This window comes from Hemitrygon akajei, unplaced genomic scaffold (assembly GCF_048418815.1).
Source record: "Hemitrygon akajei unplaced genomic scaffold, sHemAka1.3 Scf000047, whole genome shotgun sequence".
Taxonomy (NCBI): Eukaryota; Metazoa; Chordata; class Chondrichthyes; order Myliobatiformes; family Dasyatidae; genus Hemitrygon; species Hemitrygon akajei.
In genome coordinates, this window is record NW_027331933.1 from 3,281,002 (window position 1) to 3,307,444 (window position 26,443).

General features: G+C 54.2%; 1 protein-coding gene across 1 annotated transcript in view; it reads right to left on the minus strand.

Annotated features, from left to right (window-relative positions):
* Window positions 1-26,443, minus strand: part of LOC140720814 (NACHT, LRR and PYD domains-containing protein 3-like) — a 73,868-nt gene that overhangs the window by 18,549 nt on the left and 28,876 nt on the right. Inside the window, exons 8-10 of the mRNA XM_073035656.1 lie at window positions 25,416-25,587; window positions 25,252-25,317; window positions 6,454-8,191 (exon numbers count right to left, since the gene is read on the minus strand). Coding sequence (XP_072891757.1) covers window positions 6,454-8,191; window positions 25,252-25,317; window positions 25,416-25,587 — 1,976 coding nt within the window. The remainder of the gene's footprint in view (window positions 1-6,453; window positions 8,192-25,251; window positions 25,318-25,415; window positions 25,588-26,443) is intronic.

Consider the following 26,443-nt stretch of genomic DNA (forward strand, 5'->3'; position numbering starts at 1 on the left):
CAATGAGAGAGGGTGCAGTACCTGATCCCCTATTAGGGAACCAGACAGGTCAGGTGACAGAAGTATGTGTAAGCAAACATTTTGGGTCCAGTGACCATAATGTCATTAATTTCAAGATAGTTATGGATAAGGATAGGACTCATCCACCAGTTAAGGTTCTGAATTGGAGAAGGACCAATTTTGTGGAAATGAGAGAGGATATGGGAAGAGTGGATTGGGTTAAGTTGTTTTCTGGCAGGGATGTGTTTAGTAAGTGGAACACCTTCAAGGGTGAAATTTTGAGAGTGCAGAGTTTGCATGTTCCTGCCAGGATTAAAGGCAAAGTCAACAGGCATGGGGAACCTTGGTTTACAAGGGATATTGGTGATCTGGTTAAGTAGGTGTTTAGCAGAAATAGGCAACAAGGAACAATTGAGGTACTTGAAGAGTATAGAAAATGTAAGCGAATACTAAAGAAGGAAATCAGGAAGGCAAAAAGAAGACATGAGGTTGCTTTGGCAGATAATGTGAAGGTAAACCAGAAGGGTTTCTACAAGTATATTAAGAGTAAAAGGATAGTAAAGGACAAAATTGGTCCCCTAGAAGATCAGAGTGGTCGTCTATGTGTGGAGCCTCACGAGATGGGGGAGAACTTAAACAGGTTTTTTGCATCAGTGTTTACACAGGAAACTGGCATAGCGGATATGGAATTAAGGCGAACAAACAGTACTGTCATGGAACATATAGAGATTAAAGAGGAGGAGCTCCTTGCTGCCTTATAAAGGTAGATAAATCCCCCGGGCCTGACATGATATTTTCTCTGACCTCGAGAGAGACTAGTGTAGAAATTGCAGGGACCCTGGCAGAAATATTTAAAATGTCCTCAGCCACGGGTGCGGTGCCGGAGGATTGGAGGGTAGTTCATGTAGTTCCGTTGTTTGAAAAAGGCTCCAAAAGTACACCAGGTAATTACAGGCCAGTGAGCCTGACATCAGTAGTAGGTAAATTATCAGAAGGTGTTCTGAGAGATCGGATATACAAGGATTTGGACAACCAAGGGCTGATTAAAGATAGTCAACATGGCTTTGTGTGTGGTAGATCATGTTTAATGAATCTTGTAGTGTTTTTCGAGGAGGTTACCAAGAATGCATGTGAAGGAAAGGCTGTGGATGTTGTCTGCATGAACTTTAGTAAGGCCTTTGACAAGGTCCCACGTAAGAGGTTAGTTCAGAAGGTTCAGACACTAGGTATCCATGGAGAGGTTGTAAACTGGATTCGAATTGGCTGTGTGGGAGAAGACAGAGAGTGGTAGTGGATGATTGCTTCTCAGACTGGAGACCTGTGACTAGTGGTGTGTCTCAGGGATCTGTGCTGGGACCATTGTTGTTTGTTGTCTATATCAATGATTTAGATGATAATTTGATAAATTGGATCAGCAGGTTTGTGGATGACACTAAGATAGAGGCGTTGTGGACAGCGAGGAAAGCTTTCAAAGCTTGCAGAGGGATCTGGACCAACTGGAAAAATGGGCCAGAAAATGGCAGATGGAATTTAATGCAGACAAGTGTGAGGTGTTCCATTTTGGAAGGACAAATCAAGGTACGACATACACAATAACGGTAGGGCACTGAGGAGTGCGGAGGAACAGAGGGATCTGGGGGTTCAGATACATAAGCCCCTGAAAGTGGCGTCACAGGTGGACAGGGTTGTAAAAAAGGTTCTTGGCATCCTGGCATTCATAAATCAAAGTACTGAGTATAGGAGTTGGAATATTATGGTGAGGTTGTATAAGGCATTGGTGAGGCCAAATTTGGAGTATTGTGTACAGTTCTGATCACCGAACTGTAGGAAGGATATCAGTAAGTTTGAAAAAGTGCAGAGAAGATTTACTAGGATGTTGCTGGGTGTTCAGGAGTTGAGTTACAAGGAAAGATTGAACAGGTTAGGACTTTATTCCTTGGAGCATAGAAGAATGAGGGGAGATTTGATAGAGGTTTACAAAATTATGAGGGTATAGACAGGGTAAATGCGAATAGGCATAGATTAGGAGAGACAAAAATGAGAAGACGTGGCTTCAGTGTGAAAGGGGAAAGGTTTAGGGGGAGCATTAGGAGGAACTTCTTCACTCAGAGGGTGGTGAGAGTGTGGAACGAGCTGTCATCTGATGTGGAAAATGTGGACTCACTCTTAAGCTTTAAGAATAAATTGGATAGATACATGGATGGGAGAGGACTGGAGGGTTATGGACTGGGTGCAGGTCAATGGGACTAGCGGAATAAGGTTTTGGTACAGACTAGAAGGACCGAATGGCTTGTTTTCTGTGCTGTAGTGTTCTATGATTTTATGATTCTATGTGGAGGAGAGTTCCCACAGGCGAAAGGGGGATGGGGATGGGGGAGAGAGATCCCACAGGAGGAAGGGGGATGGGGATGAGAGATCCCACAGGACGGAGCGGGATGGCAGAGAGAGATACCACCGAAGGAAGGGGTATGTGGAAGAGAGATCCCACAGGAGGAAGGGAGATGGGGAAGAGATATCCCACAGGAGGAAGGGGGATGGGGAGGAGAGATCCCACAGGAGGAAGGGGGATGGGGATGAGAGATCCCACAGGGCGAAGCGGGATGGGGAAGCGAGATCCCACAGGAGGAAGGGTTTAGGGCAGAGAGATCCCACAGGAGGAAGGGGGATGGGGAGGAGAGATCCCACAGGACGGAGGGGGATGGCAGAGAGAGATACCACCGGAGGAAGGGGTATGTGGAAGAGAGATCCCACAGAAGGAAGGGGGATGGGGATGAGAGATCCCACAGGGTGAAGCGGGATGGGGAAGCGAGATCCCACAGGAGGAACGGGGATGGGGAAGAGAGATCCCACAGGAGGAAGGGTTTAGGGAAGAGAGATCCCACAGGAGGAAGGGGGATGGGGAGGAGAGATCCCACAGGAGGAAGGGGGATGGGGATGAGAGATCCCACAGGGCGAAGCGGGATGGGGAAGCGAGATCCCACAGGAGGAAGGGGGATGGGGAAGAGAGATCCCACAGGAGGAAGGGTGATGGGGAAGAGAGATCCCACAGGAGGAAGGGGGATGGGGATGAGAGATCCCACAGGGCGAAGCGGGATGGGGAAGCGAGATCCCACAGGAGGAAGGGTTTAGGGCAGAGAGATCCCACAGGTGGAAGGGGGATGGGGAGGAGAGATCCCACAGGACGGAGGGGGATGGCAGAGAGAGATACCACCGGAGGAAGGGGTATGTGGAAGAGAGATCCCACAGGAGGAAGGGGGATGGGGATGAGAGATCCCACAGGGTGAAGCGGGACGGGGAAGCGAGATCCCACAGGAGGAAGGGTTTAGGGAAGAGAGATCCCACAGGAGGAAGGGGGATGGGGAGGAGAGATCCCACAGGAGGAAGGGGGATGGGGATGAGAGATCCCACAGGGCGAAGCGGGATGGGGAAGCGAGATCCCACAGGAGGAAGCGGGACGGGGAAGCGAGATCCCACAGGAGGAAGGGTTTAGGGAAGAGAGATCCCACAGGAGGAAGGGGGATGGGGAAGAGAGATCCCACAGAAGGAAAGGGGATGGCAGAGAGAGATACCACCGGAGAAAGCGGTATGTGGAAGAGAGATCCCACAGGAGGAAGGGAGATGGGGAAGAGATATCCTACAGGAGGAAGGGGGATGGGGAGGAGAGATCCCACAGGAGGAAGGGGGATGGGGATGAGAGATCCCACAGGGCGAAGCGGGATGGGGAAGCGAGATCCCACAGGAGGAAGGGGGATGGGGAAGAGAGATCCCACAGGAGGAAGGGTTTAGGGAAGAGAGATCCCACAGGAGGAAGGGGGATGGGGAAGAGAGATCCCACAGAAGGAAAGGGGATGGCAGAGAGAGATACCACCGGAGAAAGCGGTATGTGGAAGAGAGATCCCACAGGAGGAAGGGAGATGGGGAAGAGATATCCTACAGGAGGAAGGGGGATGGGGAGGAGAGATCCCACAGGAGGATGGGGGATGGGGATGAGAGATCCCACAGGGCGAAGCGGGATGGGGAAGCGAGATCCCACAGGAGGAAGGGGGATGGGGAAGAGAGATCCCACAGGGGGAAGGGTTTAGGGAAGAGAGATCCCACAGGAGGAAGGGGGATGTGGATGAGAGATCCCACAGGAGGAAAGGGGATGGGGATGAGAGATCCCACAGGACGAAGCGGGATGGGGAAGCGAGATCCCACAGGAGGAAGGGGGATGGGGAAGAGAGATCCCACAGGAGGAAGGGGGATGGGGAAGAGAGATCCCACAGAAGGAAGGGGGATGGGGAAGAGAGATCCCACAGGAGGAAGGGGGATGGGGAAGAGAGATCCCACGGGAGGAAGGGTGATGTGGAAGCGAAATCCCACAGGAGGAAGGGGGATGGGGAAGAGAGATACCACAGGAGGAAGGGGATGGGGAAGAGAGAACGCACAGGAGGAAGAGGAATGGGGGAGAGAGATCCCACAGGAAGAAGGGGAATGGGGAAGAGAGATCACACAGGAGGAAGGGGGATGGGGAAGAGAGATCACACAGGAGGAAGGAAATGGGGAAGAGATATCCTACAGGAGGAAGGGGGATGGGGAGGAGAGATCCCACAGGAGGAAGGGGGATGGGGATGAGAGATCCCACAGGGCGAAGCGGGATGGGGAAGCGAGATCCCACAGGAGGAAGGGGGATGGGGATGAGAGATCCCACAGGGCGAAGCGGGATGGGGAAGCGAGATCCCACAGGAGGAAGGGGGATGGGGAAGAGAGATCCCACAGGGGGAAGGGTTTAGGGAAGAGAGATCCCACAGGGGGAAGGGTTTAGGGAAGAGAGATCCCACAGGAGGAAGGGGGATGTGGATGAGAGATCCCACAGGAGGAAAGGGGATGGGGATGAGAGATCCCACAGGACGAAGCGGGATGGGGAAGCGAGATCCCACAGGAGGAAGGGGGATGGGGAAGAGAGATCCCACAGGAGGAAGGGGGATGGGGAAGTGAGATCCCACAGGAGGAAGGAGGCTGGGGATGAGAGATCCCACAGGAGGAAGTGGGATAGGGAAGAGAGATCCCACAGAAGGAAGGGGGATGGGGAAGAGAGATCCCACAGGAGGAAGGGGGATGGGGAAGAGAGATCCCACAGGAGGAAGGGGGATGGGGAAGAGAGATACCACAGGATGAAGGGGGAAGAGGTTGAGAGATCAGCCAGGAGGAGGAGAGATGTGGAAGAGAGATCCCACAGGAGGATGTGGGATTGGGAAGAGAAATATCACAGGAGGAAGCGGGATTTGGAAGAGAGAACCCACAGGAGGAAGGGGATGGGGAAGAGAGAACGCACAGGAGGAAGAGGGATGGGGGAGAGAGATCCCACAGGAAGAAGGGGAATGGGGAAGAGAGATCACACAGGAGGAAGGGGGATGGGGAAGAGAGATCACACAGGAGGAAGGGGGATGGGGAAGTGAGATCCCACAGGAGGAAGGGGGATGGGGTAGAGAGATCCCACAGGAGGAAGGGGGATGGGGAAGAGAGATCACACAGGAGGAAGGGGGATGGGGAAGAGAGATCACACAGGAGGAAGGGGGATGGGGAAGTGAGATCCCACAAGAGGAAGGGGGATGGTGAAGAGAGATCTCACAGGGGGAAGAGGGATGGGGAAGAGATATCCCACAGGAGGAAGGGGGATGGGGAAGTGAGATCCCACAAGAGGAAGGGGGATGGTGAAGAGAGATCTCACAGGGGGAAGAGGGATGGGGAGGAAAGATCTCATGGGAAGGGGGGGGTGTTGTGTGGAAAAGACATCCCACAGGAGGATGAGGAGAGAGTAATAGAGAGCCCACAGGAGGAATGGGGATGGGGGCGAGATTCCAAAGAATGGAAGGGAGATTGGGATGAGATCTCCCACAGGTGGATTCCAAGGGTAAATGATAATCCTACAAGACGAGAGGATGCAGAAATTTTTTGTACGTGTGTGTTGGGTCTGAACAGAGGCCCAGGGGAGATGCGCCCTCGCTCTTTGCGTATCTGGAATTGAGCAAAGTCACACACGGGGAAGGGCAGGGGAGGACAATCTCACAATGGTATTTCTTTCCTTCTCACTGGGACAGTCTGCTGACAGTCTCTTGTCCCTCACCGGGAAGGGGTTGTGAATCTCTGACCCACCTGCTGCAGTCAGAGTCGGTCTGAGTGAGAAGGAACATTGTCAATGGACGTGTTACAGGCAGTGAGAAGCACAGCCATTAATGTGATTTACTACCATTAAACCAATGGCCGTTGTTCACTGATCTGATGAAATCTCCAACATCCCTTCACAAGGAACCACAGAATCCTTCCGTCCTTGGGGAATTACTGACCGATCCCCTGGGCATTTGTCACAATTCATCACAATCTGATTTACTACAGTTTCACCAAAATTCCTTTACATTGAAACAAAACAATGAGACAGTTTCACAGTTCAGAGTGAGAGATAAAGCAAGTTACCTCAACTCCTGGCACTTGTGCAGCCCGGGTCCCAGCCGCTGGATTCCTTCACACTGAATGTGGCAGTTCTCCAGGTTGAGGTGTTTTATTGTATCACAGAGTCCGATGACATGAGACAGGACCGCGCAGTCAATCGGGGTCAGTGTCATTCCACTGAATGAAAGTTTTTCCACAGATCCAAGTGCGGCCTGAGCCAGTCCACGATTCTGAGACTCAAACAGGTAGTGCAATGTGTTCAGGAGGCTCCTTTTACCAGCTTCACTCTCTGTGTTTCTACTCTGGTGTTTAACCTCCTCCTTCACCCAGTCAATCACCCGGCAGGTTGTTTGATGAGGAAATGGACCCAGAAACTCCTCCAGGCCCCGAGCTGTCATTGGGTTGGAGAGACCAGCAACAAAACGGAGAAATACCTCAAATCGCCCATCTGTCGTGCTGTGGGCTTTGAAGAGGAATTTCAGGATATCCCCGGGATGTGGATTCAGGAATTGTGCGACTGCAGCTACAAACTCTTGGATGGTGAGGTGTGGGAATGTGTACACCACACACCGGGCAGAATCCTCTCTCTCCAAAAGCTCCATCAGGAACCCGGACAGGAACTGGGAAGGCTGCAGATTGTAGTTGATCAAATCTCTATCTGTAAACACAATCTTCCTCTCGGACACTCCTCTGAAGGCCATCTGACCAACCCTGAGTAACACATCACGGGGGTTCTCAATCTCACGGCCGTGGTTTTTCAGGATGTTGTAAATATAGTAGGAGTACAGTTGGGTGATGGTCTTGGGAACTCGCTGCGGGTCCCTGACTCTTTGTGTGAAGAAGGGGCCCAGTGCCAGAGCGAGGATCCAGCAGTAGGAGGGGTTGTAGCTCATGGTGTAGAGGATCTCGTTCTCCTTCACATGTTTGAAAACAGCTTCCGCCACTGTCTGATCTTCAAAATGCCTGATGAAGTATTTCTTCCGTTCCTCACCAGAAAATCCCAGGATTTCAGCCTGGATACCGATCTGAGCGTTTTCCAATAAATGTAACGCAGTGGGACGGGTGGTCACCAGCACTGAACACCCTGGGAGCAGCTTGCCCTGGATTAAACTGTACACAATGTCAGACACTTCACACCACCACTCGGGATCTGGGCACTGGTGCTTGGGTTCTGTATCTCTCCGACTGTCAGCAAAATTTATTGTGTGCTTGAATTCATCCAAACCATCGAATATAAGCAGCAATCCCTCTGGGTTCTTCCAGACCTCTCTCAGTAAATTCCCAAAGTAAGGATACTGATCCAGAATCAGTTCCCTCAGGTTTATTCTGTTGTTAATGGAGTTTAAATCCCGGAATTTGAAACTGAAGACAAACTGGAACTGTTGGTATATTTTCCCCGTGGCCCAGTCATAAACAATCTTTTGTACCATTGTTGTTTTCCCGATCCCCGGGACTCCGGCCATTGCTGCTGAACTCCCAGATATGGAGTAACTTTGGGAAAACCTGCTCTGGAACAACTGATCAGTCCGGATTTTTTCCATCTCTCCTTGGAGATGTTTCTCTCTCCACTCCTCGTGGTCTCTGCCTCTTGCCAGCAGCTCATGTTCCACCAGTTTCCGATCTCGAACAGTAGAAATGACCGTGAGCTCAGCGTATCGATCAATCAGCTGGAAAACCTTCACCTTCTCCGTCATCAGGATCGTGTTCACTGTCAGTGTTTCAGTTTGTGCCCGCAGAGTCTCCTTGTGTTTCTGTTGAACATCTTCCATGGGAACAGACAGTGGACAAACTGTTAGATGCCTCAACTCAGAACTCAGTATTTAAGCACACAAGAGTTAGCTCAAAGCTATTGCATTAACGGATTCGTCAATGGATGTTCCTACAGTAAAATAAATTTGATTAACAGACCCCAAAATGGACAGGGAGGCCTGGTCTAGATAAAAATCCGATCATCACATTTCCACATTAACTGTGCTGTGAAGGTCACTATTTCCCTTGTAGTTTACTGTCCGACGACTGTCCTGTACCGAATAATCTCCCACGACTGTCATAACTGTCATTTTCTTCTGTGGAATAAACTTTTAATCGGATCCTGTCAGGGGTGTGTGGTGTCTCACAGTGTGTCAGGATCCTGTCAGGGGTGTGTGGTGTCTCTCTGTGTGTTAGGACCATGTAAGTGGTGTGGGGTCTCACAGTGTGTCTGGACCCTGTCAGGGGTGTGTGGGGTCTCACAGTGTGTCAGGATCCTGTCAGGGGTGTGTGGAGGCTCACAGTGTGTCTGGACCCTGTCAGGGGTGTGTGGGGTCTCACAGTGTGTCAGGATCCTGTCAGGGGTGTGTGGTGTCTCACAGTGTGTCAGGATCCTGTCAGGACTGTGTGGTGTCTCTCTGTGTGTTAGGACCATGTAAGTGGTGTAGGGTCTCACAGTGTGTCTGGACCCTGTCAGGGGTGTGTGGGGTCTCACAGTGTGTCAGGATCCTGTCAGGGGTGTGTGGAGGCTCACAGTGTGTCTGGACCCTGTCAGGGGTGTGTGGGGTCTCACAGTGTGTCAGGATCCTGTCAGGGGTGTGTGGTGTCTCACAGTGTGTCAGGATCCTGTCAGGACTGTGTGGTGTCTCTCTGTGTGTTAGGACCATGTAAGTGGTGTAGGGTCTCACAGTGTGTCTGGACCCTGGCAGATATGTCTGGTGTCTCACAGTGTGTCAGGAACCTAACAGGTGTGTGTTGGGCCTCAAAGTGTGTCAGGACCCTGGCCAATGTGTGTGTGGTCTCACAGTGTGTCAGGACCCTGTCAGGGGTGTGTGGGGTCTCACAGTGTGTCAGGAACCTGGCCGATGTGTGTGTGGTCTCACAGTGTGTCAGGACCCTGTCAGGGGTGTGTGGGGTCTCACAGTGTGTCAGGACCCTGTCAGGGGTGTGTGGGGTCTCACAGTGTGTCAGGATCCTGTCAGGGGTGTGTGGAGTCTCACAGTGTGTCAGGACCCTGTAAGCGTGTGTGGAGTCTCACAGTGTGTCAGGACCCTGTCGGGGTTGTGTGGGGTCTCACAGTGTGTCAGGACCCTGTCGGGGTTGTGTGGGGTCTCACAGTGTGTCAGGACCCTGTCGGGGTTGTGTGGGTTCTCACAGTGTGTCAGGACCCTGTCAGGGGTGTGTGGAGTCTCACAGTGTGTCAGGACCCTGTCAGCGTGTGTGGAGTCTCACAGTGTGTCAGGACCCTGTCGGGGTTGTGTGGGGTCTCACACTGTGTCAGGACCCTGTCAGCGTGTGTGGAGTCTCACAGTGTGTCAGGACCCTGTCGGGGTTGTGTGGGGTCTCACACTGTGTCAGGACCCTGTCAGGTGTGTGTGGGGTGTCACAGTGTGTCAGGAACCTAAAATGAGTTTGTGGGCCATCACAGTGTGTCAGGACCCTGTCAGGGGTGTGTGGGGTCTCACAGTGTGTCAGGACACTGTCAGGGGTGTGTGGGGTCTCGCAGTGTGTCAGGACACTGTCAGGGGTGTGTGGGGCCTCACAGTGTGTCTGGACCCTGTCAGGGGAGTGCGGCATCTTAACGTGTGTCGTGAACCTGCCACGGGTGTATGGCGTCTCAAAGTGTGTAAGGACCCTGTCAGGGGTGTGGGGTTTCACAGTCGGTCGGGACCCAGTCAAGGATGTGTGGGGTCTCACAGTGTGTCAGGACCCTGTCAGTGGTGGGTGGCGTCTCACTGTGTGTCAGGAACCTAACAGGAGTGTGTTTGGTCTCAAAGTGTGTCAGGAACCTGTCAGGGGTGTGTGGGGCCTCGCAGTGTGTCAGGACATTGTCAGGAGCGTGGTGGGTCTCACAGTGTATCTGACCCTGTGAGGGGTGTCTGGGATCTCACAGTGTGTGGGGACCCTGTCAGGGATGTGTGGGGACTCACAGTGGGTCGGGACCCTGTCAGGGATGTGTGGGGTCTCACAGTGTGTCGGGACCCTGTCAGGGATGTGTGGGGACTCACAGTGGGTCAGGACCCTGTCAGGGGTGTGTGGGGTCTCACAGTGTGTCAGGATCCTGTCAGGGATGTGTGGAGTCTCACAGTGTGTCAGGACCCTGTCAGGGGTGTGTGGTGTCTCACAGTGTGTCAGGATCCTGTCAGGGGTGTGTGGGGTCTAACAGTGTGTCAGAATCCTGTCAGGGATGTGTGGAGTCTCACAATGTGTCCGGAACCTGTCAGGGGTGTGTGGAGTCTCACAGTGTGTCAGGACCCTGTCAGGGGTGTGTGGGGTCTCACAGTGTGTCAGAATCCTGTCAGGGGTGTGTGGGGTCTCACAGTGTTTCAGGACCCTGTCAGGGGTGTGTGGAGTCTCACAGTGTGTCAGGACCCTGTCAGGGGTGTGTGGAGTCTCACAGTGTGTCAGGATCCTGTCAGGGGTGTGTGGGGCCTCACAGTGTGTCAGGACCCTGTCAGGGGTGTGTGGGGTCTCACAGTGTGTCAGGATCCTGTCAGGAATGTGTGGCGTCTCTCAGTCGGTCGGGACCCTGTCAAGGATGTGTGGGGTCTCACAGTGTGTTAGGACCCTGTCAGGTGTCTGTGGGGTCTCACTGTGTCTCAGGAACATAAAATGAGTTTGTGGGGTCTCACTGTGTGTCAGGACCCTGTCAGGAGTGTGTGGGGTCTCACAGTGTGTCAATATCCGGTCAGGGATGTGTGGTGTCTCACAGTGGGTCAGGACCCTGTCAGGGGTGTGTGGGGTGTCACAGTGAGTCAGGACCCTGTCAGGGGTGTGTGGGGTCTCACAGTGTGTCAGGACCCTGTCAGGGGTGTGTGGGGTCTCACAGTGTGTCAGGACCCTGTCAGGAGTGTGTGGGGTCTCACAGTGTGTCAATACCCTGTCAGGGATGTGTGGTGTCTCACAGTGGGTCAGGACCATGTCAGGGGTGTGTGGGGTCTCACAGTGTGTCAGGATCCTGTCAGGGATGTGTGGAGTCTCACAGTGTGTCAGGACCCTGTCAGTGGTGTGTGGGGTCTCACAGTGTGTCAGGATCCTGTCAGGGATGTGTGGAGTCTCACAGTGTGTCAGGACCCTGTCAGGAGTGTGTGGGGTCTCACAGTGTGTCAGGAACCTGTCAGTGGTGTGTGGGTTCTGACAGTGTGTCAGGACCGTGTCAGTGCTGTGTGGGGTCTGACAGTGTGTCTGGACCCTGTCAGGGGTGTGTGGGGACTCACAGTGTGTCAGGACCCTGTCAGGGGTGTGTGGGGTCTCACAGTGTGTCAGGCCCCTGTCAGGGGTGTGTGGGGACTCACAGTGTGTCAGGACCCTGTCAGGGGTGTGTGGGGTCTCACAGTGTGTCAGGACCCTGTCAGGAGTGTGTGGGGTTCACAGTGTGTCAGGAACCTGTCAGTGGTGTGTGGGTTCTGACAGTGTGTCAGGACCGTGTCAGTGCTGTGTGGGGTCTGACAGTGTGTCTGGACCCTGTCAGGGGTGTGTGGGGACTCACAGTGTGTCAGGACCCTGTCAGGGGTGTGTAGGGACTCACAGTGTGTCAGGACCCTGTCAGGTGTGTGTGGTGTCTCACAGTGTGTCAGGATCCTGTCAGGGGTGTGTGGGGTCTCACAGTGTGTAAGCATCCTGTCAGGGATGTGTGGAGTCTCACAATGTGTCCGGAACCTGTCAGGGGTGTGTGGAGTCTCACCGTGTGTCAGGACCCTGTCAGGGGTGTGTGGGGTCTCACAGTGTGTCAGAATCCTGTCAGGGGTGTGTGGGGTCCCACAGTGTGTCAGGACCCTGTCAGGGGTGTGTGGAGTCTCACAGTGTGTCAGGACCCTGTCAGGAGTGTGTGGAGTCTCACAGTGTGTCAGGATCCTGTCAGGGGTGTGTGGGGTCTCACAGTGTGTCAGGACCCTGTCAGGGGTGTGTGGGGTCTCACAGTGTGTCAGGACCCTGTCAGGGATGTGTGCAGTCTCACAGTGTGTCAGGATCCTGTCAGGAATGTGTGGAGTCTCACAGTGTGTCTGGACCCTGTCAGGAGTGTGTGGGGTCTCACAGTGTGTCAGGAACCTGTCAGGAGTGTGTGGGGTCTCACACTGTGTCAGGACCCTGTCAGGGGTGTGAGGGGTCTCACTGTGTCTCAGGAACATAAAATGAGTTTGTGGGGTCTCACAGTGTGTCAGGCTCCTGACATGGGTGTGTAGAGTCTCACAGTGTGTCAGGACCCTGTCAGGGGTGTGTGGGATCTCACAGTGTGTCAGGACCCTGTCAGGGGTGTGTAGAGTCTCACAGTGCGTCAGGACCCTGTCAGGGGTGTGTGGGATCTCGCAGTGTGTCAGGACCCTGTCAGTGGTGTGTGGGGTCTGACAGTGTGTCAGGACCCTGTCAGGGTTGAGTGGGGTCTCACAGTGTGTCAGGACCCTGTCAGGGGTGTGTGGGGTCTGACAGTGTTTCAGGACCGTGTCAGGGGTGTGTGGGGTCTCACAGTGAGTCAGGATCCTGTCCGTGGTGTGTGGCGTCTCGCAGTGTGTCAGGACCCTGTCAGGAGTGTGTGGGGTCTCACAGTGTGTCAGGACCCTGTAAGGGGTGTGTGGCGTCTCACAGTGTGTCAGGAACCTGTCAGTGGTGTGTGGGTTCTGACAGTGTGTCAGGACCCTGTCAGTGGTGTGTGGGTTCTGACAGTGTGTCAGGACCGTGTCAGTGCTGTGTTGGGTCTGACAGTGTGTCTGGACCCTGTCAGGGGTGTGTGGGGACTCACAGTGTGTCAGGACCCATGTCAGGGGTATGTGGGATCTCACAGTGTGTCAGGACCCTGTCAGGGGTGTGTGGGGTCTCACAGTGTGTCAGGAACCTGTCAGGAGTGTGTGGGGTCTCACAGTGTGTCAGGAACCTGTCAGTGGTGTGTGGGTTCTGACAGTGTGTCAGGACCGTGTCAGTGCTGTGTGGGGTCTGACAGTGTGTCTGGACCCTGTCAGGGGTGTGTGGGGACTCACAGTGTGTCAGGACCCTGTCAGGAGTGTGTGGGGTCTCACAGTGTGTCAGGAACCTGTCAGTGGTGTGTGGGTTCTGACAGTGTGTCAGGACCGTGTCAGTGCTGTGTGGGGTCTGCCAGTGTGTCTGGACCCTGTCAGGGGTGTGTGGGGACTCACAGTGTGTCAGGACCCTGTCAGGGGTGTGTGGGGACTCACAGTGTGTCAGGACCCTGTCAGGGGTGTGTGGTGTCTCACAGTGTGTCAGGATCCTGTCAGGGGTGTGAGGGGTCTCACAGTGTGTCAGAATCCTGTCAGGGATGTGTGGAGTCTCACAATGTGTCCGGAACCTGTCAGGGGTGTGTGGAGTCTCACAGTGTGTCAGGACCCTGTCAGGGGTGTGTGGGGTCTCACAGTGTGTCAGAATCCTGTCAGGGGTGTGTGGGGTCCCACAGTGTGTCAGGACCCTGTCAGGGGTGTGTGGAGTCTCACAGTGTGTCAGGACCCTGTCAGGAGTGTGTGGAGTCTCACAGTGTGTCAGGATCCTGTCAGGGGTGTGTGGGGTCTCACAGTGTGTCAGGACCCTGTCATGGACGTGTGGGATCTCACATTGTGTCAGGACTCTGTCATGGACGTGTGGGATCTCACAGTGTGTGGGGGTTGACAGTGTGTCGGGACCCTGCCCTCGTTGTGTGGCGTCTCCCTGTGCGTTAGGAAGCTGCCGTGGTGCGAGTGGTCTCACAGTGTGTCAACCCCGTGTCAGAGTGTGTGGGGTCTTACAGTATATCTTACCCTGTCAGGGGTGTGTGGATTCTCACAGTGTGTCAGGACCCTGTCAGGGGTGTGTGGGGTCACACTGTGCGTCAGGACCATGTCAGGGATGTGTGCCCTCTCCCAGTGTATCAGGACCCTGTCAGGTGTGTTTGGGTTCTCACAGTGTGTCAGGTCCCTGTCAGGGGTGTGTGGGGTCTCACAGTGTGTCAGGACCCTGTCAGGGATGTGTGGTGTCTCACAGTGTGTCAGGACCCTGTCAGGGGTGTATGGGGTCTCACAGTGTGTCAGGAACCTGTCAGGTGTGTGTGTGGTCTCACAGTGTTTCAGGACCCTGTCATGGACGTGTGGGATCTCACATTGTGTCAGGACTCTGTCATGGACGTGTGGGATCTCACAGTGTGTGGGGGTTGACAGTGTGTCGGGACCCTGCCAGCGTTGTGTGGCGTCTCCCTGTGCGTTAGGAAGCTGCCGTGGTGCGAGTGGTCTCACAGTGTGTCAACCCCGTGTCAGAGTGTGTGGGGTCTTACAGTATATCTTACCCTGTCAGGGGTGTCTGGGATCTCACAGTGTGTCAGGTCCCTGTCAGGGGTGTGTGGTGTCTCACAGTGTGTCAGGACCCTGTCAGGGTTGTGTGGGGTCTCACAGTGTGTCAGGAACCTGTCAGTGGTGTGTGGGGTCTCACAGTGTGTCAGGTCCCTGTCAGTGGTGTGTGGGGTCTCACAGTGTGTCAGGACCCTGTCAGGAGTGTGTGGGGTCTCACAGTGTGTCAGGACCCTGTCAGGAGTGTGTGGGGTCTAACAGTGTGTCAGGACCCTGTCAGGGGTGTGTGGGATCTCACAGTGTGTCAGGACCCTGTCAGGGGTGTGTGGGGTCTGACAGTGTGTCAGGACCCTGTCAGGAGTGTGTGGGGTCTCACAGTGTGTCAGGACCCTGTCAGGGGTGTGTGGGATCTCACAGTGTGTCAGGACCCTGTCAGGAGTGTGTGGTGTCTCACAGTTTGTCAGGACCCTGTCAGGAGTGTGTGGGGTCTCACAGTGTGTCAGGACCCTGTCAGGGGTGTGTGGGATCTCACAGTGTGTCAGGACCCTGTCAGGGGTGTGTGGGGTCTCACAGTGTGTCAGGACCCTGTCAGGAGTGTGTGGGGACTCACAGTGTGTCAGGACCCTGTCAGGAGTGTGTGGGATCTCACAGTGTGTCAGGACCGTGTCAGGGGTGTGTGGGATCTCACAGTGTGTCAGGACCCTGTCAGGTGTGTGGGATCTCACAGTGTGTCAGGATCCTGTCAGCGGTGTGTGGGATCTCACAGTGTGTCAGGACCCTGTCAGCGGTGTGTGGGATCTCACAGTGTGTCAGGACCCTGTCAGGTGTGTGGGATCTCACAGTGTGTCAGGACCCTGTCAGCGGTGTGTGGGATCTCACAGTGTGTCAGGACCCTGTCAGCGGTGTGTGGGGTCTCACAGTGTGTCAGGACCCTGTCAGGGGTGTGTGGGGTCTCAAAGTGTGTCAGGACCCTGTCAGGAGTGTGTGGGATCTCACAGTGTGTCAGGACCCTGTCAGCGGTGTGTGGGATCTCACAGTGTGTCAGGACCCTGTCAGGAGTGTGTGGGCTGTCACAGTGAGTCAGGACCCTGTCAGGGGTGTGTGGGGTGTCACAGTGAGTCAGGACCCTGTCAGGGGTGTGTGGGATCTCACAGTGTGTCAGGACCCTGTCAGGAGTGTGTGGGCTGTCACAGTGAGTCAGGACCCTGTCAGGGGTGTGTGGGGTCTCACAGTGTGTCAGGACCCTGTCAGTGGTGTGTGGGGTGTCACAGTGAGTCAGGACCCTGTCAGGGAGTTGTGGGGTCTCACAGTGTGTCAGGACATTGTCAGGGGTGTGTGCGATCTCACAGTGTGTCAGGACCCTGTCAGGGGTGTGTGGGGTCTCACAGTGTGTCAGGACCCTGTCAGGCGTGTGTCGTGTCTCACAGTGTATCAGACCCTGTCACGGGTGTGTGGGGTCTCACAGTGTGTCAGGACCCTGTCAGGGGTGTGTGGGGTTTCACAGTGTGTCAGGACTCTGTCAGGGGTGTGTGGGGTCTCACTGTGTGTCAGGGCCCTGTCAGGGGTGTGTGGGATCTCACAGTGTGTCAGGACCCATGTCAGGTGTGTGTGGGGACTCACAGTGTGTCAGGACCCATGTCAGGGATGTGTGGGGTCTCACTGTGTGTCAGGACCCTGTCAGCGGTGTGTGGGATCTCACAGTGTGTCTGGACCCTGTCAGGAGTGTGTGGGTCTCTCGGTGTGTTACGGCCATGTAAGGGGTGTGGCGTCTCTCAGTGTGTCAAGACCCTGTCAGGAGTGTGTGTGTCTCTCGGTGTGTTAGGGCCATGTCATGTAAGGGGTGTGGCGTCTCTCAGTCGGTCGGGACCCTGTCAGGTGTGTGTGGAGTCTCACAGTCGGTGTGGGGTTTCACAGTGTGTCAGGACCCTGTCAGGAGTGTGTGGGGTTTCACTGTGTGTCAGGACCCTGTCAGGGGTGTGTGGGATCTCACAGTGTGTCAGGACCCTGTCCACGGTGTGTGGGGTTTCACAGTGTATCAGGACGCTGTCAGGGGTGTGTGGGGTCACACTGTGTGTCAGGACCATGTCAGGTATGTGTGCCCTCTCACAGTGTATCAGGACCCTGTCAGGTGTGTGTGTGTTCTCACATTCTGTCAGGATCCTGTCAGCTGTTTGTGGCGTCTCTCAGTCCGTCTGGACCCTGTCAAGGATGTGTGGGGTCTCACAGTGTGTCAGGTCCCTGTCAAGTGTGTGTGGGGTCTCACTGTGTCTCAGGAACATAAAATGAGTTTGTGGGGTCTCACAGTGTGTCAGGCTCCTGACATGGGTGTGTAGAGTCTCAGAGTGCGTCAGGACCCTGTCAGGGGTGTGTGGGATCTCACAGTGTGTCAGGACCCAGACAGGGGTGTGTGGGGTCTGACAGTGTGTCAGGACCCTGTCAGGGTTGTGTGGGGTCTCACAGTGTGTCAGGACCCTGTCAGGAGTGTGTGGGGTCTGACAGTGTGTCAGGACCCTGTCAGTGGTGTGTGGGGTCTGAGAGTGTGTCAGGAACCTGTCAGGGGTGTGTGGTGTCTCGCAGTGTGTCAGGAACCTAAAATGAGTTTGTGGGGCATCACAGTGTGTCAGGACCCTGTCAGGCGTATGTGGGGCATCACAGTGTGTCAGGACCCTGTCAGGGGTATGTGGGGCTCACAGTGTGTCAGGACCCTGTCAAGTGTGTGTGGTGTCTCACAGTGTGTCAGGACCCTGTCAGGGATGTGCGGGGTCTCACAGTGTGTCAGGACCCTGTCAGGGGTGTGTGGAGACTCACAGTGCGTCAGGACCCTGTCAGGCGTGTGTTGGGTCTCACAGTGGGTCAGGATCCTGTCAGGGATGTGTTGGGTCTCACAGTGTGTCAGGACCCTGTCAGGTTTGTGTGGGGTCTCACTTTGTCTCAGGAACATAAAATGAGTTTGTGGGGTCTCACAGTGTGTCAGGCTCCTGCCATGGGTGTGTAGAGTCTCGTAGTGCGTCAGGACCCTGTCAGGTGTGTGTGGGGTCTGACACTGTGTCAGGAACCTAAAATGAGTTTGTGGGGCATCACAGTGTGTCAGGACCCTGTCAGGGGTGTGTGGGGTCTCACAGTGTGTCAGGACCCTGTCAGGGCTGTGTGGTGTCTCACAGTGTGTCAGGACCCGGTCAGGGGTGTGTGGTGTCTCACAGTGTGTCAGGACCCTGTCAATGGTGTGTGGAGACTCACAGTGTGTCAGGACCCTGTCAGGGGTGTGTTGGGTCTCACAGTGGGTCAGGATCCTGTCAGGGATGTGTGGGGTCTCACAGTGTGTCAGGACCCTCTCAGGTTTGTGTGGGGTCTCACTTTGTCTCAGGAACATAAAATGAGTTTGTGGGGTCTCACAGTGTGTCAGGCTCCTGCCATGGGTGTGTAGAGTCTCGCAGTGTGTCAGGACCCTGTCAGGTGTGTGTGGCGTCTCACAGAGTGTCAGGAACCTAAAATGAGTTTGTGGGGCATCACAGTGTGTCAGGAACCTGTCAGGGTTGTGTGGAGTCTCACAGTGTGTCAGGACCCTGTCAGGGGTGTGTCGTGTCTCACAGTGTGTCCGGACCCTGTCAGGGCTGTGTGGGGACTCACTGTGTGTCAGGACCCTGTCAGCGGTGTGTGGGATCTCACAGTGTGTCTGGACCCTGTCAGGGGTGTGTGGGGTTTCACAGTGTGTCAGGGCCCTGTCAGGGGTGTGTGGTGTCTCGCAGTGTGTCCGGAACCTGTCAGGGCTGTATGGGTTCTCACATTGTGTCAGGACCCTGTCAGGAGTGTGTGGGTTCTCACATTGTGTCAGGACCCTGTCATGGACGTGTGGGATCTCACATTGTGTCAGGACTCTGTCATGGACGTGTGGGATCTCACAGTGTGTGGGGGTTGACAGTGTGTCGGGACCCTGCCTGCGTTGTGTGGGGTCTTACGGTATATCTTACCCTGTCAGGGGTGTCTGGGATCTCACAGTGTGTCAGGACCCTGTCAGGGGTGTGTGGGGTCACACTGTGCGTCAGGACCATGTCAGGGATGTGTGCCCTCTCCCAGTGTATCAGGACCCTGTCAGGTGTGTTTGAGTTCTAACAGTGTGTCAGGACCCTGTCAGGTGTGTGTGGGGTCTCACAGTGGGTCAGGACCCTGTCAGAGGTGTGACGGGTCTCACAGTGTGTCAGGACCCTGTCAGGAGTGTGTTTGGTCTGACAGTGTGTCAGGACCCTGTCAGGGGTGTCTGGGGACTCACAGTGTGTCAGGAACCTGTCAGGGGTGTGTGGGGTCTCGCAGTGTGTCAGGAACCTAAAATGAGTTTGTGGGGCATCACAGTGTGTCAGGACCCTGTCAGGGGAATGTGGGGCTCACAGTGTGTCAGGACCCTGTCAAGTGTGTGTGGTGTCTCACAGTGTGTCAGGACCCTGTCCGGGGTGTGTGGAGACTCACAGTGGGTCAGGACCCTGTCAGGGGTGTGTTGGGTCTCACAGTGGGTCAGGATCCTGTCAGGGATGTGTGGGGTCTCACAGTGTGTCAGGACCCTGTCAGGTGTGTGTGGGGTCTCACTTTGTCTCAGGAACATAAAATGAGTTTGTGGGGTCTCACAGTGTGTCAGGCTCCTGCCATGGGTGTGTAGAGTCTCGCAGTGTGTCAGGACCCTGTCAGGTGTGTGTGGCGTCTCACCGAGTGTCAGGAACCTAAAATGAGTTTGTGGGGCATCACAGTGTGTCAGGAACCTGTCAGGGTTGTGTGGAGTCTCACAGTGTGTCAGGACCCTGTCAGGAGTGTGTGGGGTCTCACAGTGTGTCAGGACCCTGTCAGGGGTGTGTGGGGTCTCACAGTGTGTCAGGACCCTGTCAGGGGTGTGTGGGGTGTCACTGTGAGTCAGGACCCTGTCAGGGGTGTGTGGGATCTCACTGTGTGTCAGGACCCTGTCAGGAGTGTGTGGGGTGTCACAGTGAGTCAGGACCCTGTCAGGGGTGTGTGGGGTCTCACAGTGTGTCAGGACACTGTCAGGGGTGTGTGGGGTGTCACAGTGAGTCAGGACCCTGTCAGGGGTTTGTGGGGTCTCACAGTGTGTCAGGACATTGTCAGGGGTGTGTGGGATCTCACAGTGTGTCAGGACCCTGTCCGGGGTGTGTGGGGTCTCACAGTGATTCAGGACCCTGTCAGGCGTGTGTCGTGTCTCACAGTGTATCAGACCCTGTCACGGGTGTCTGGGGTCTCACAGTGTGTCAGGACCCTGTCAGGGGTGTGTGGGGTTTCACAGTGTGTCAGGACTCTGTCAGGGGTGTGTGGGGTCTCACTGTGTGTCAGGACCCTGTCAGGAGTGTGTAGGGTCTCACTGTGTGTCAGGGCCCTGTCAGGGGTGTGTGGGATCTCACAGTGTGTCAGGACCCATGTCAGGTGTGTGTTGGGACTCACAGTGTGTCAGGACCCTGTCATGGACGTGTGGGATCTCACATTGTGTCAGGACTCTGTCATGGACGTGTGGGATCTCACAGTGTGTGGGGGTTGACAGTGTGTCGGGACCCTGCCCTCGTTGTGTGGCGTCTCCCTGTGCGTTAGGAAGCTGCCGTGGTGCGAGTGGTCTCACAGTGTGTCAACCCCGTGTCAGAGTGTGTGGGGTCTTACAGTATATCTTACCCTGTCAGGGGTGTGTGGATTCTCACAGTGTGTCAGGACCCTGTCAGGGGTGTGTGGGGTCACACTGTGCGTCAGGACCATGTCAGGGATGTGTGCCCTCTCCCAGTGTATCAGGACCCTGTCAGGTGTGTTTGGGTTCTCACAGTGTGTCAGGTCCCTGTCAGGGGTGTGTGGGGTCTCACAGTGTGTCAGGACCCTGTCAGGGATGTGTGGTGTCTCACAGTGTGTCAGGACCCTGTCAGGGGTGTATGGGGTCTCACAGTGTGTCAGGAACCTGTCAGGTGTGTGTGTGGTCTCACAGTGTGTCAGGACCCTGTCATGGACGTGTGGGATCTCACATTGTGTCAGGACTCTGTCATGGACGTGTGGGATCTCACAGTGTGTGGGGGTTGACAGTGTGTCGGGACTCTGCCAGCGTTGTGTGGCGTCTCCCTGTGCGTTAGGAAGCTGCCGTGGTGCGAGTGGTCTCACAGTGTGTCAACCCCGTGTCAGAGTGTGTGGGGTCTTACAGTATATCTTACCCTGTCAGGGGTGTCTGGGATCTCACAGTGTGTCAGGTCCCTGTCAGGGGTGTGTGGTGTCTCACAGTGTGTCAGGATCCTGTCAGGGTTGTGTGGGGTCTCACAGTGTGTCAGGAACCTGTCAGTGGTGTGTGGGGTCTCACAGTGTGTCAGGTCCCTGTCAGTGGTGTGTGGGGTCTCACAGTGTGTCAGGACCCTGTCAGGAGTGTGTGGGGTCTCACAGTGTGTCAGGACCCTGTCAGGAGTGTGTGGGGTCTCACAGTGTGTCAGGACCCTGTCAGGGGTGTGTGGGATCTCACAGTGTGTCAGGACCCTGTCAGGGGTGTGTGGGGTCTCACAGTGTGTCAGGACCCTGTCAGGAGTGTGTGGGGTCTCACAGTGTGTCAGGACCCTGTCAGGGGTGTGTGGGATCTCACAGTGTGTCAGGACCCTGTCAGGAGTGTGTGGTGTCTCACAGTTTGTCAGGACCCTGTCAGGAGTGTGTGGGGTCTCACAGTGTGTCAGGACCCTGTCAGGGGTGTGTGGGATCTCACAGTGTGTCAGGACCCTGTCAGGGGTGTGTGGGGTCTCACAGTGTGTCAGGACCCTGTCAGGAGTGTGTGGGGACTCACAGTGTGTCAGGACCCTGTCAGGAGTGTGTGGGATCTCACAGTGTGTCAGGACCCTGTCAGCGGTGTGTGGGATCTCACAGTGTGTCAGGACCCTGTCAGCGGTGTGTGGGATCTCACAGTGTGTCAGGACCCTGTCAGGGGTGTGTGGGATGTCACAGTGTGTCAGGACCCTGTCAGGAGTGTGTGAGGTCTCACAGTGTGTCAGGACCCTGTCAGGAGTGTGTGAGGTCTCACAGTGTGTCAGGACCCTGTCAGCGGTGTGTGGGATCTCACAGTGTGTCAGGACCCTGTCAGCGGTGTGTGGGATCTCACAGTGTGTCAGGACCCTGTCAGCGGTGTGTGGGGTCTCACAGTGTGTCAGGACCCTGTCAGGAGTGTGTGGGATCTCACAGTGTGTCAGGATCCTGTCAGCGGTGTGTGGGATCTCACAGTGTGTCAGGACCCTGTCAGCCGTGTGTGGGATCTCACAGTGTGTCAGGACCCTGTCAGGAGTGTGTGGGCTGTCACAGTGAGTCAGGACCCTGTCAGGGGTGTGTGGGGTGTCACAGTGAGTCAGGACCCTGTCAGGGGTGTGTGGGATCTCACAGTGTGTCAGGACCCTGTCAGGAGTGTGTGGGCTGTCACAGTGAGTCAGGACCCTGTCAGGGGTGTGTGGGGTCTCACAGTGTGTCAGGACCCTGTCAGTGGTGTGTGGGGTGTCACAGTGAGTCAGGACCCTGTCAGGGATTTGTGGGGTCTCACAGTGTGTCAGGACATTGTCAGGGGTGTGTGCGATCTCACAGTGTGTCAGGACCCTGTCAGGGGTGTGTGGGGTCTCACAGTGTGTCAGGACCCTGTCAGGCGTGTGTCGTGTCTCACAGTGTATCAGACCCTGTCACGGGTGTGTGGGGTCTCACAGTGTGTCAGGACCCTGTCAGGGGTGTGTGGGGTTTCACAGTGTGTCAGGACTCTGTCAGGGGTGTGTGGGGTCTCACTGTGTGTCAGGAACCTGTCAGGAGTGTGTGGGGTCTCACTGTGTGTCAGGGCCCTGTCAGGGGTGTGTGGGATCTCACAGTGTGTCAGGACCCATGTCAGGTGTGTGTGGGGACTCACAGTGTGTCAGGACCCATGTCAGGGATGTGTGGGGTCTCACTGTGTGTCAGGACCCTGTCAGCGGTGTGTGGGATCTCACAGTGTGTCTGGACCCTGTCAGGAGTGTGTGGTGTCTCACAGTGTGTCAGGACCCTGTCAGGAGTGTGTGGTGTCTCACAGAGTGCCAGGACCCAGTCAGGGGTGTGTCGTGTCTCACAGTGTGTCTGGACCCTGTCAGGGGTGTGTGGGATCTCACATTGTGTCAGGACCCTGTCAGGAGTGTGTGGGGTCTCACATTGTGTCAGGACCCTGTCATGGACGTGTGGGATCTCACAGTGTGTGGGGGTTGACAGTGTGTCGGGACCCTGCCAGCGTTGTGTGGGGTCTTACAGTATACCTTACCCTGTCAGGGGTGTCTGGGATCTCACAGTGTGTCAGGACCCTGTCAGGGGTGTGTGGGGTCTCACTGTTTGTCAGGACCCTGTCAGGGGTGTGTGGAGTGTCACAGTGTGTCAGGACCATGTCAGGGATGTGTGCCCTCTCCCAGTGTATCAGGACCCTGTCAGGTGTGTTTGGGTTCTCACAGTGTATCAGGTCCCTGTCAGGGGTGTGTGGGTTCTCACAGTGTGTCAGGACCCTGTCATGGACGTGTGGTATCTCACATTGTGTCAGGACTCTGTCATGGACGTGTGGGATCTCTCAGTGTGTGGGGGTTGACAGTGTGTCGGGACCCTGCCAGCATTGTGTGGCGTCTCCCTGTGCGTTAGGAAGCTGCCGTGGTGTGAGTGGTTTCACAGTGTGTCAACCCCGTGTCAGAGTGTGTGGGGTCTTACAGTATATCTTACCCTGTCAGGGGTGTCTGGGATCTCACAGTGTGTCAGGATGCTGTCAATGATGTGTGGGATCTCACAGTCTATCAGGACCCTGTCATGGGTGTGTGGGGTCTCACAGAGTGTCAGGACCCTGTCAGGGGTGTGTGGGGTCTCAACGTGTTTCAGGAGCCTCTCAGATTTGTGTGTGGTCTCATGGTGTGTCAGGACACTGCCAGGCATGTCTGGCGTCTCACAGTGTGTCAGGACACTGTCAGTGTTTTATGGTGTCTCACTGTTTGTCAGGACCCTGCCCGAGTTGTGTGGTGTCTCACAGTGCGACAGGATCCCGTCAGGGGTGTGCGGGGTCTCTATTCAATGTGTTCGGCTGTGATAGGGAGATTAGGAAAACACTGATCCTGGACATATTTCCTTTAGAGAATGTGACAGTGGCAGAAATGATGTTCTTCAATAATCAGGGACTGTATCTGTTTCATATTCAGAAATGAGTGTGGGAATGTCACTGTCGTGTCTGTTCCCTCTGCAAACAGGATGAAGGATAATGATGAACAAGCTTGTAGCGATTTACTAAACCCGTGTTCAGGGACACTGAGGGGTTTCATTGACCGGGTGTGGACTGGAGCAATATTTACAGAGGTCCCAGAAACGTGAGTAGTTTGTAAACTTCCAGATTCGTCTATCTCTGGTCCCATATTTAAATTATCATCTTTGGGATTTGTTGTTGTAAATGAGAGAGACTGAACCAGGGTTCTGGCCGAGATTCCTTGTATTTCTGGTGAGAGCTGTTCTGTGGTTGAACAGACCAGTTGGGATGTTACCTGCTTTTCTAATTAAAGTGATGTTATTATTACTATTCTGTGACTGGAACTTCAGTGGACGACCAACTCTAAGAAAAGATAATCTGCGGGACCTGGGGAAGTTTAGAAAATGGTTAACGATCAGGCTGTTCAGGAGGGGGCAGTGGTTGGCAAGAGAAGGTTTTGACTATTTGCTGTTAAGAAATATAAGTTTTTTTTCCATTCTCCAGATCGCCCCCTTCTCCACTCAGATTCCGGTGGGGATCTGTAGTTGCAGGCCCCAGAGCGGTGTGACCACTTTCCTCAAACTCGCCAGCTCTCTGCCTCTTTCCTCAAAATGTCCTGTGAAAACTCTCCCTCTAGCAAACACGTTTCCCTGTGTCTCACTGTGTTCTCTGTCACAGTGCCAGTATTTACCTGGTCAGATCCTCGTGTCTCAACAACTGAACCGCTCGACACAAATTACAACCGTTGATGGAAACAGAGGTCAAGTTTCAACCTTTTGAACTCCGCTTCAGCCACATCTGGGCCATTGCGTACCGTTCCGATCGCCCCACTACCGGGAGGGATGTTGAGGCTTTAGAGAGGGAGCAGAAGAGGTTTACCAGGATGCTGCCTGGTTTAGAGGGTATGTGCTATCATGAGAGGCTGGATGAAATTAGATTGTTTGCTCTGGATCATCGGAGGCCGAAGGGAGCTCTGACACAGGATGACAAGATTACGAGAGGCATAGATAGAGTGGACAGAGATAATCGGTTTCCCGCGGTTGAAATGTCTATTACCGGAGGGAATATATTGAAGGTGAGAGGGTGTAGAATGAAGGGGGATGTGAAGGACAGCTTATTTTTTAAATCAGAGAGTCGTGGCTGCCTGGAACACACTGCCTGGTAAGGTGGTCGAGGCAAATTATTAGAAGCTTTTAAGGGACGTTTGGACAGGCACATGGATGTAAGGAAGATGGAGGCATGTGGACATGGTGAAGGAAGGAGAGATTAGACTTCAGGGTTGTTTGATTTATTTCTTAGCTGTTTCGGCACAATATTACTTGCCTAATGGCTTATTCCTGTGTTATACTCTGCAATGTTCAATGAATGTTCACTTACCTTTCAGCTCACTGAGAAGCTTTAGTAAAAGTTGAGCGGGAATTGGTCGATGGGAAAGATCACAACCTGTTTGAATTTAAACAAATTGAGGAAATCATTTTTGTAAAGTTTTAAAGTGTGCTGTATTCAATCCAAATTTGAATTAATCTCTGATATAATCTCACCATATATCTGTATTTCCTTCAGTATTTTGTCCAACGTTGGGACACCAATCCGCATTTTGACAAAGGTTTCCCACATCACCCTCGGGGCGCGGGAGCCTTTCCCCATCACCAGGCTCAGGAGGAGTTTAGAACTGTCCGCCCGCTCTCCCTTATCAGCGAGATCAGAGATTTTCTGTGAAGAGTAACAGTGAACATATTGGGGACTGACAGATTCACACAGAGAATGAGAAGTAAATGACGTGCTCTGTAACGGGATCACACTGAGCAGTCACCCGGACGGGTGCTGATCCTGTCTGGACATGGACTGTACATTCTGAGTGCAGAGCACACGGAGGGACATTCACCGTGAACCTGGTCCACCAGTCAATGAGATCCTGGCTGGTCTGTGACCGCTTCATTGACGTGGCTCCAAATCCATAAATAATTCCTCACTGGATTTGACGGAGCAAAACAGAAATCAGAAATTAACCATCACAGATGAAAGAAATCAGGAAGGTTATTGTATCAGCGTGAGCAGTCTCAGAGAAGTTTGCAGAAAAGATGATGTGATTCATCTCCTCATTTCGCCAGTGTCCAACATGACAGCGGATTACCGGCTGACACCTGATGCCTTTCCTTTGCCTTTTCCAATGGAGATTTATTTAGAGATTACATATTACAACATGGCAGTATTGACCGATTCACACTGTTTGCAATTCCAGATTGAAACACAGTCATCTCCACCCAGAACAGAACACACTAATGCTCCTGTGGCATACACAGATGATGCCCTGGTTCTCACGGCCATCCTGCCGTCACGCTGCACGGTCTTCCCAAAATAAAATTTCCTACCGTATTTGATGACACCAAGGTTGGAGGTGTTGTGGATAGTGTAGAGGGCTGTCAGAGGTACAGCGGGACACTGATAGGATTCAAAACTGGGCTGAGAAGTGGCAGATGGTGTTTAAATATAAATATAATATAATGATAAGTGTGGAGGATCAGAGGGATCTTGTGGTCCGAGTCCATAGGACACTCAAAGCAGCTGG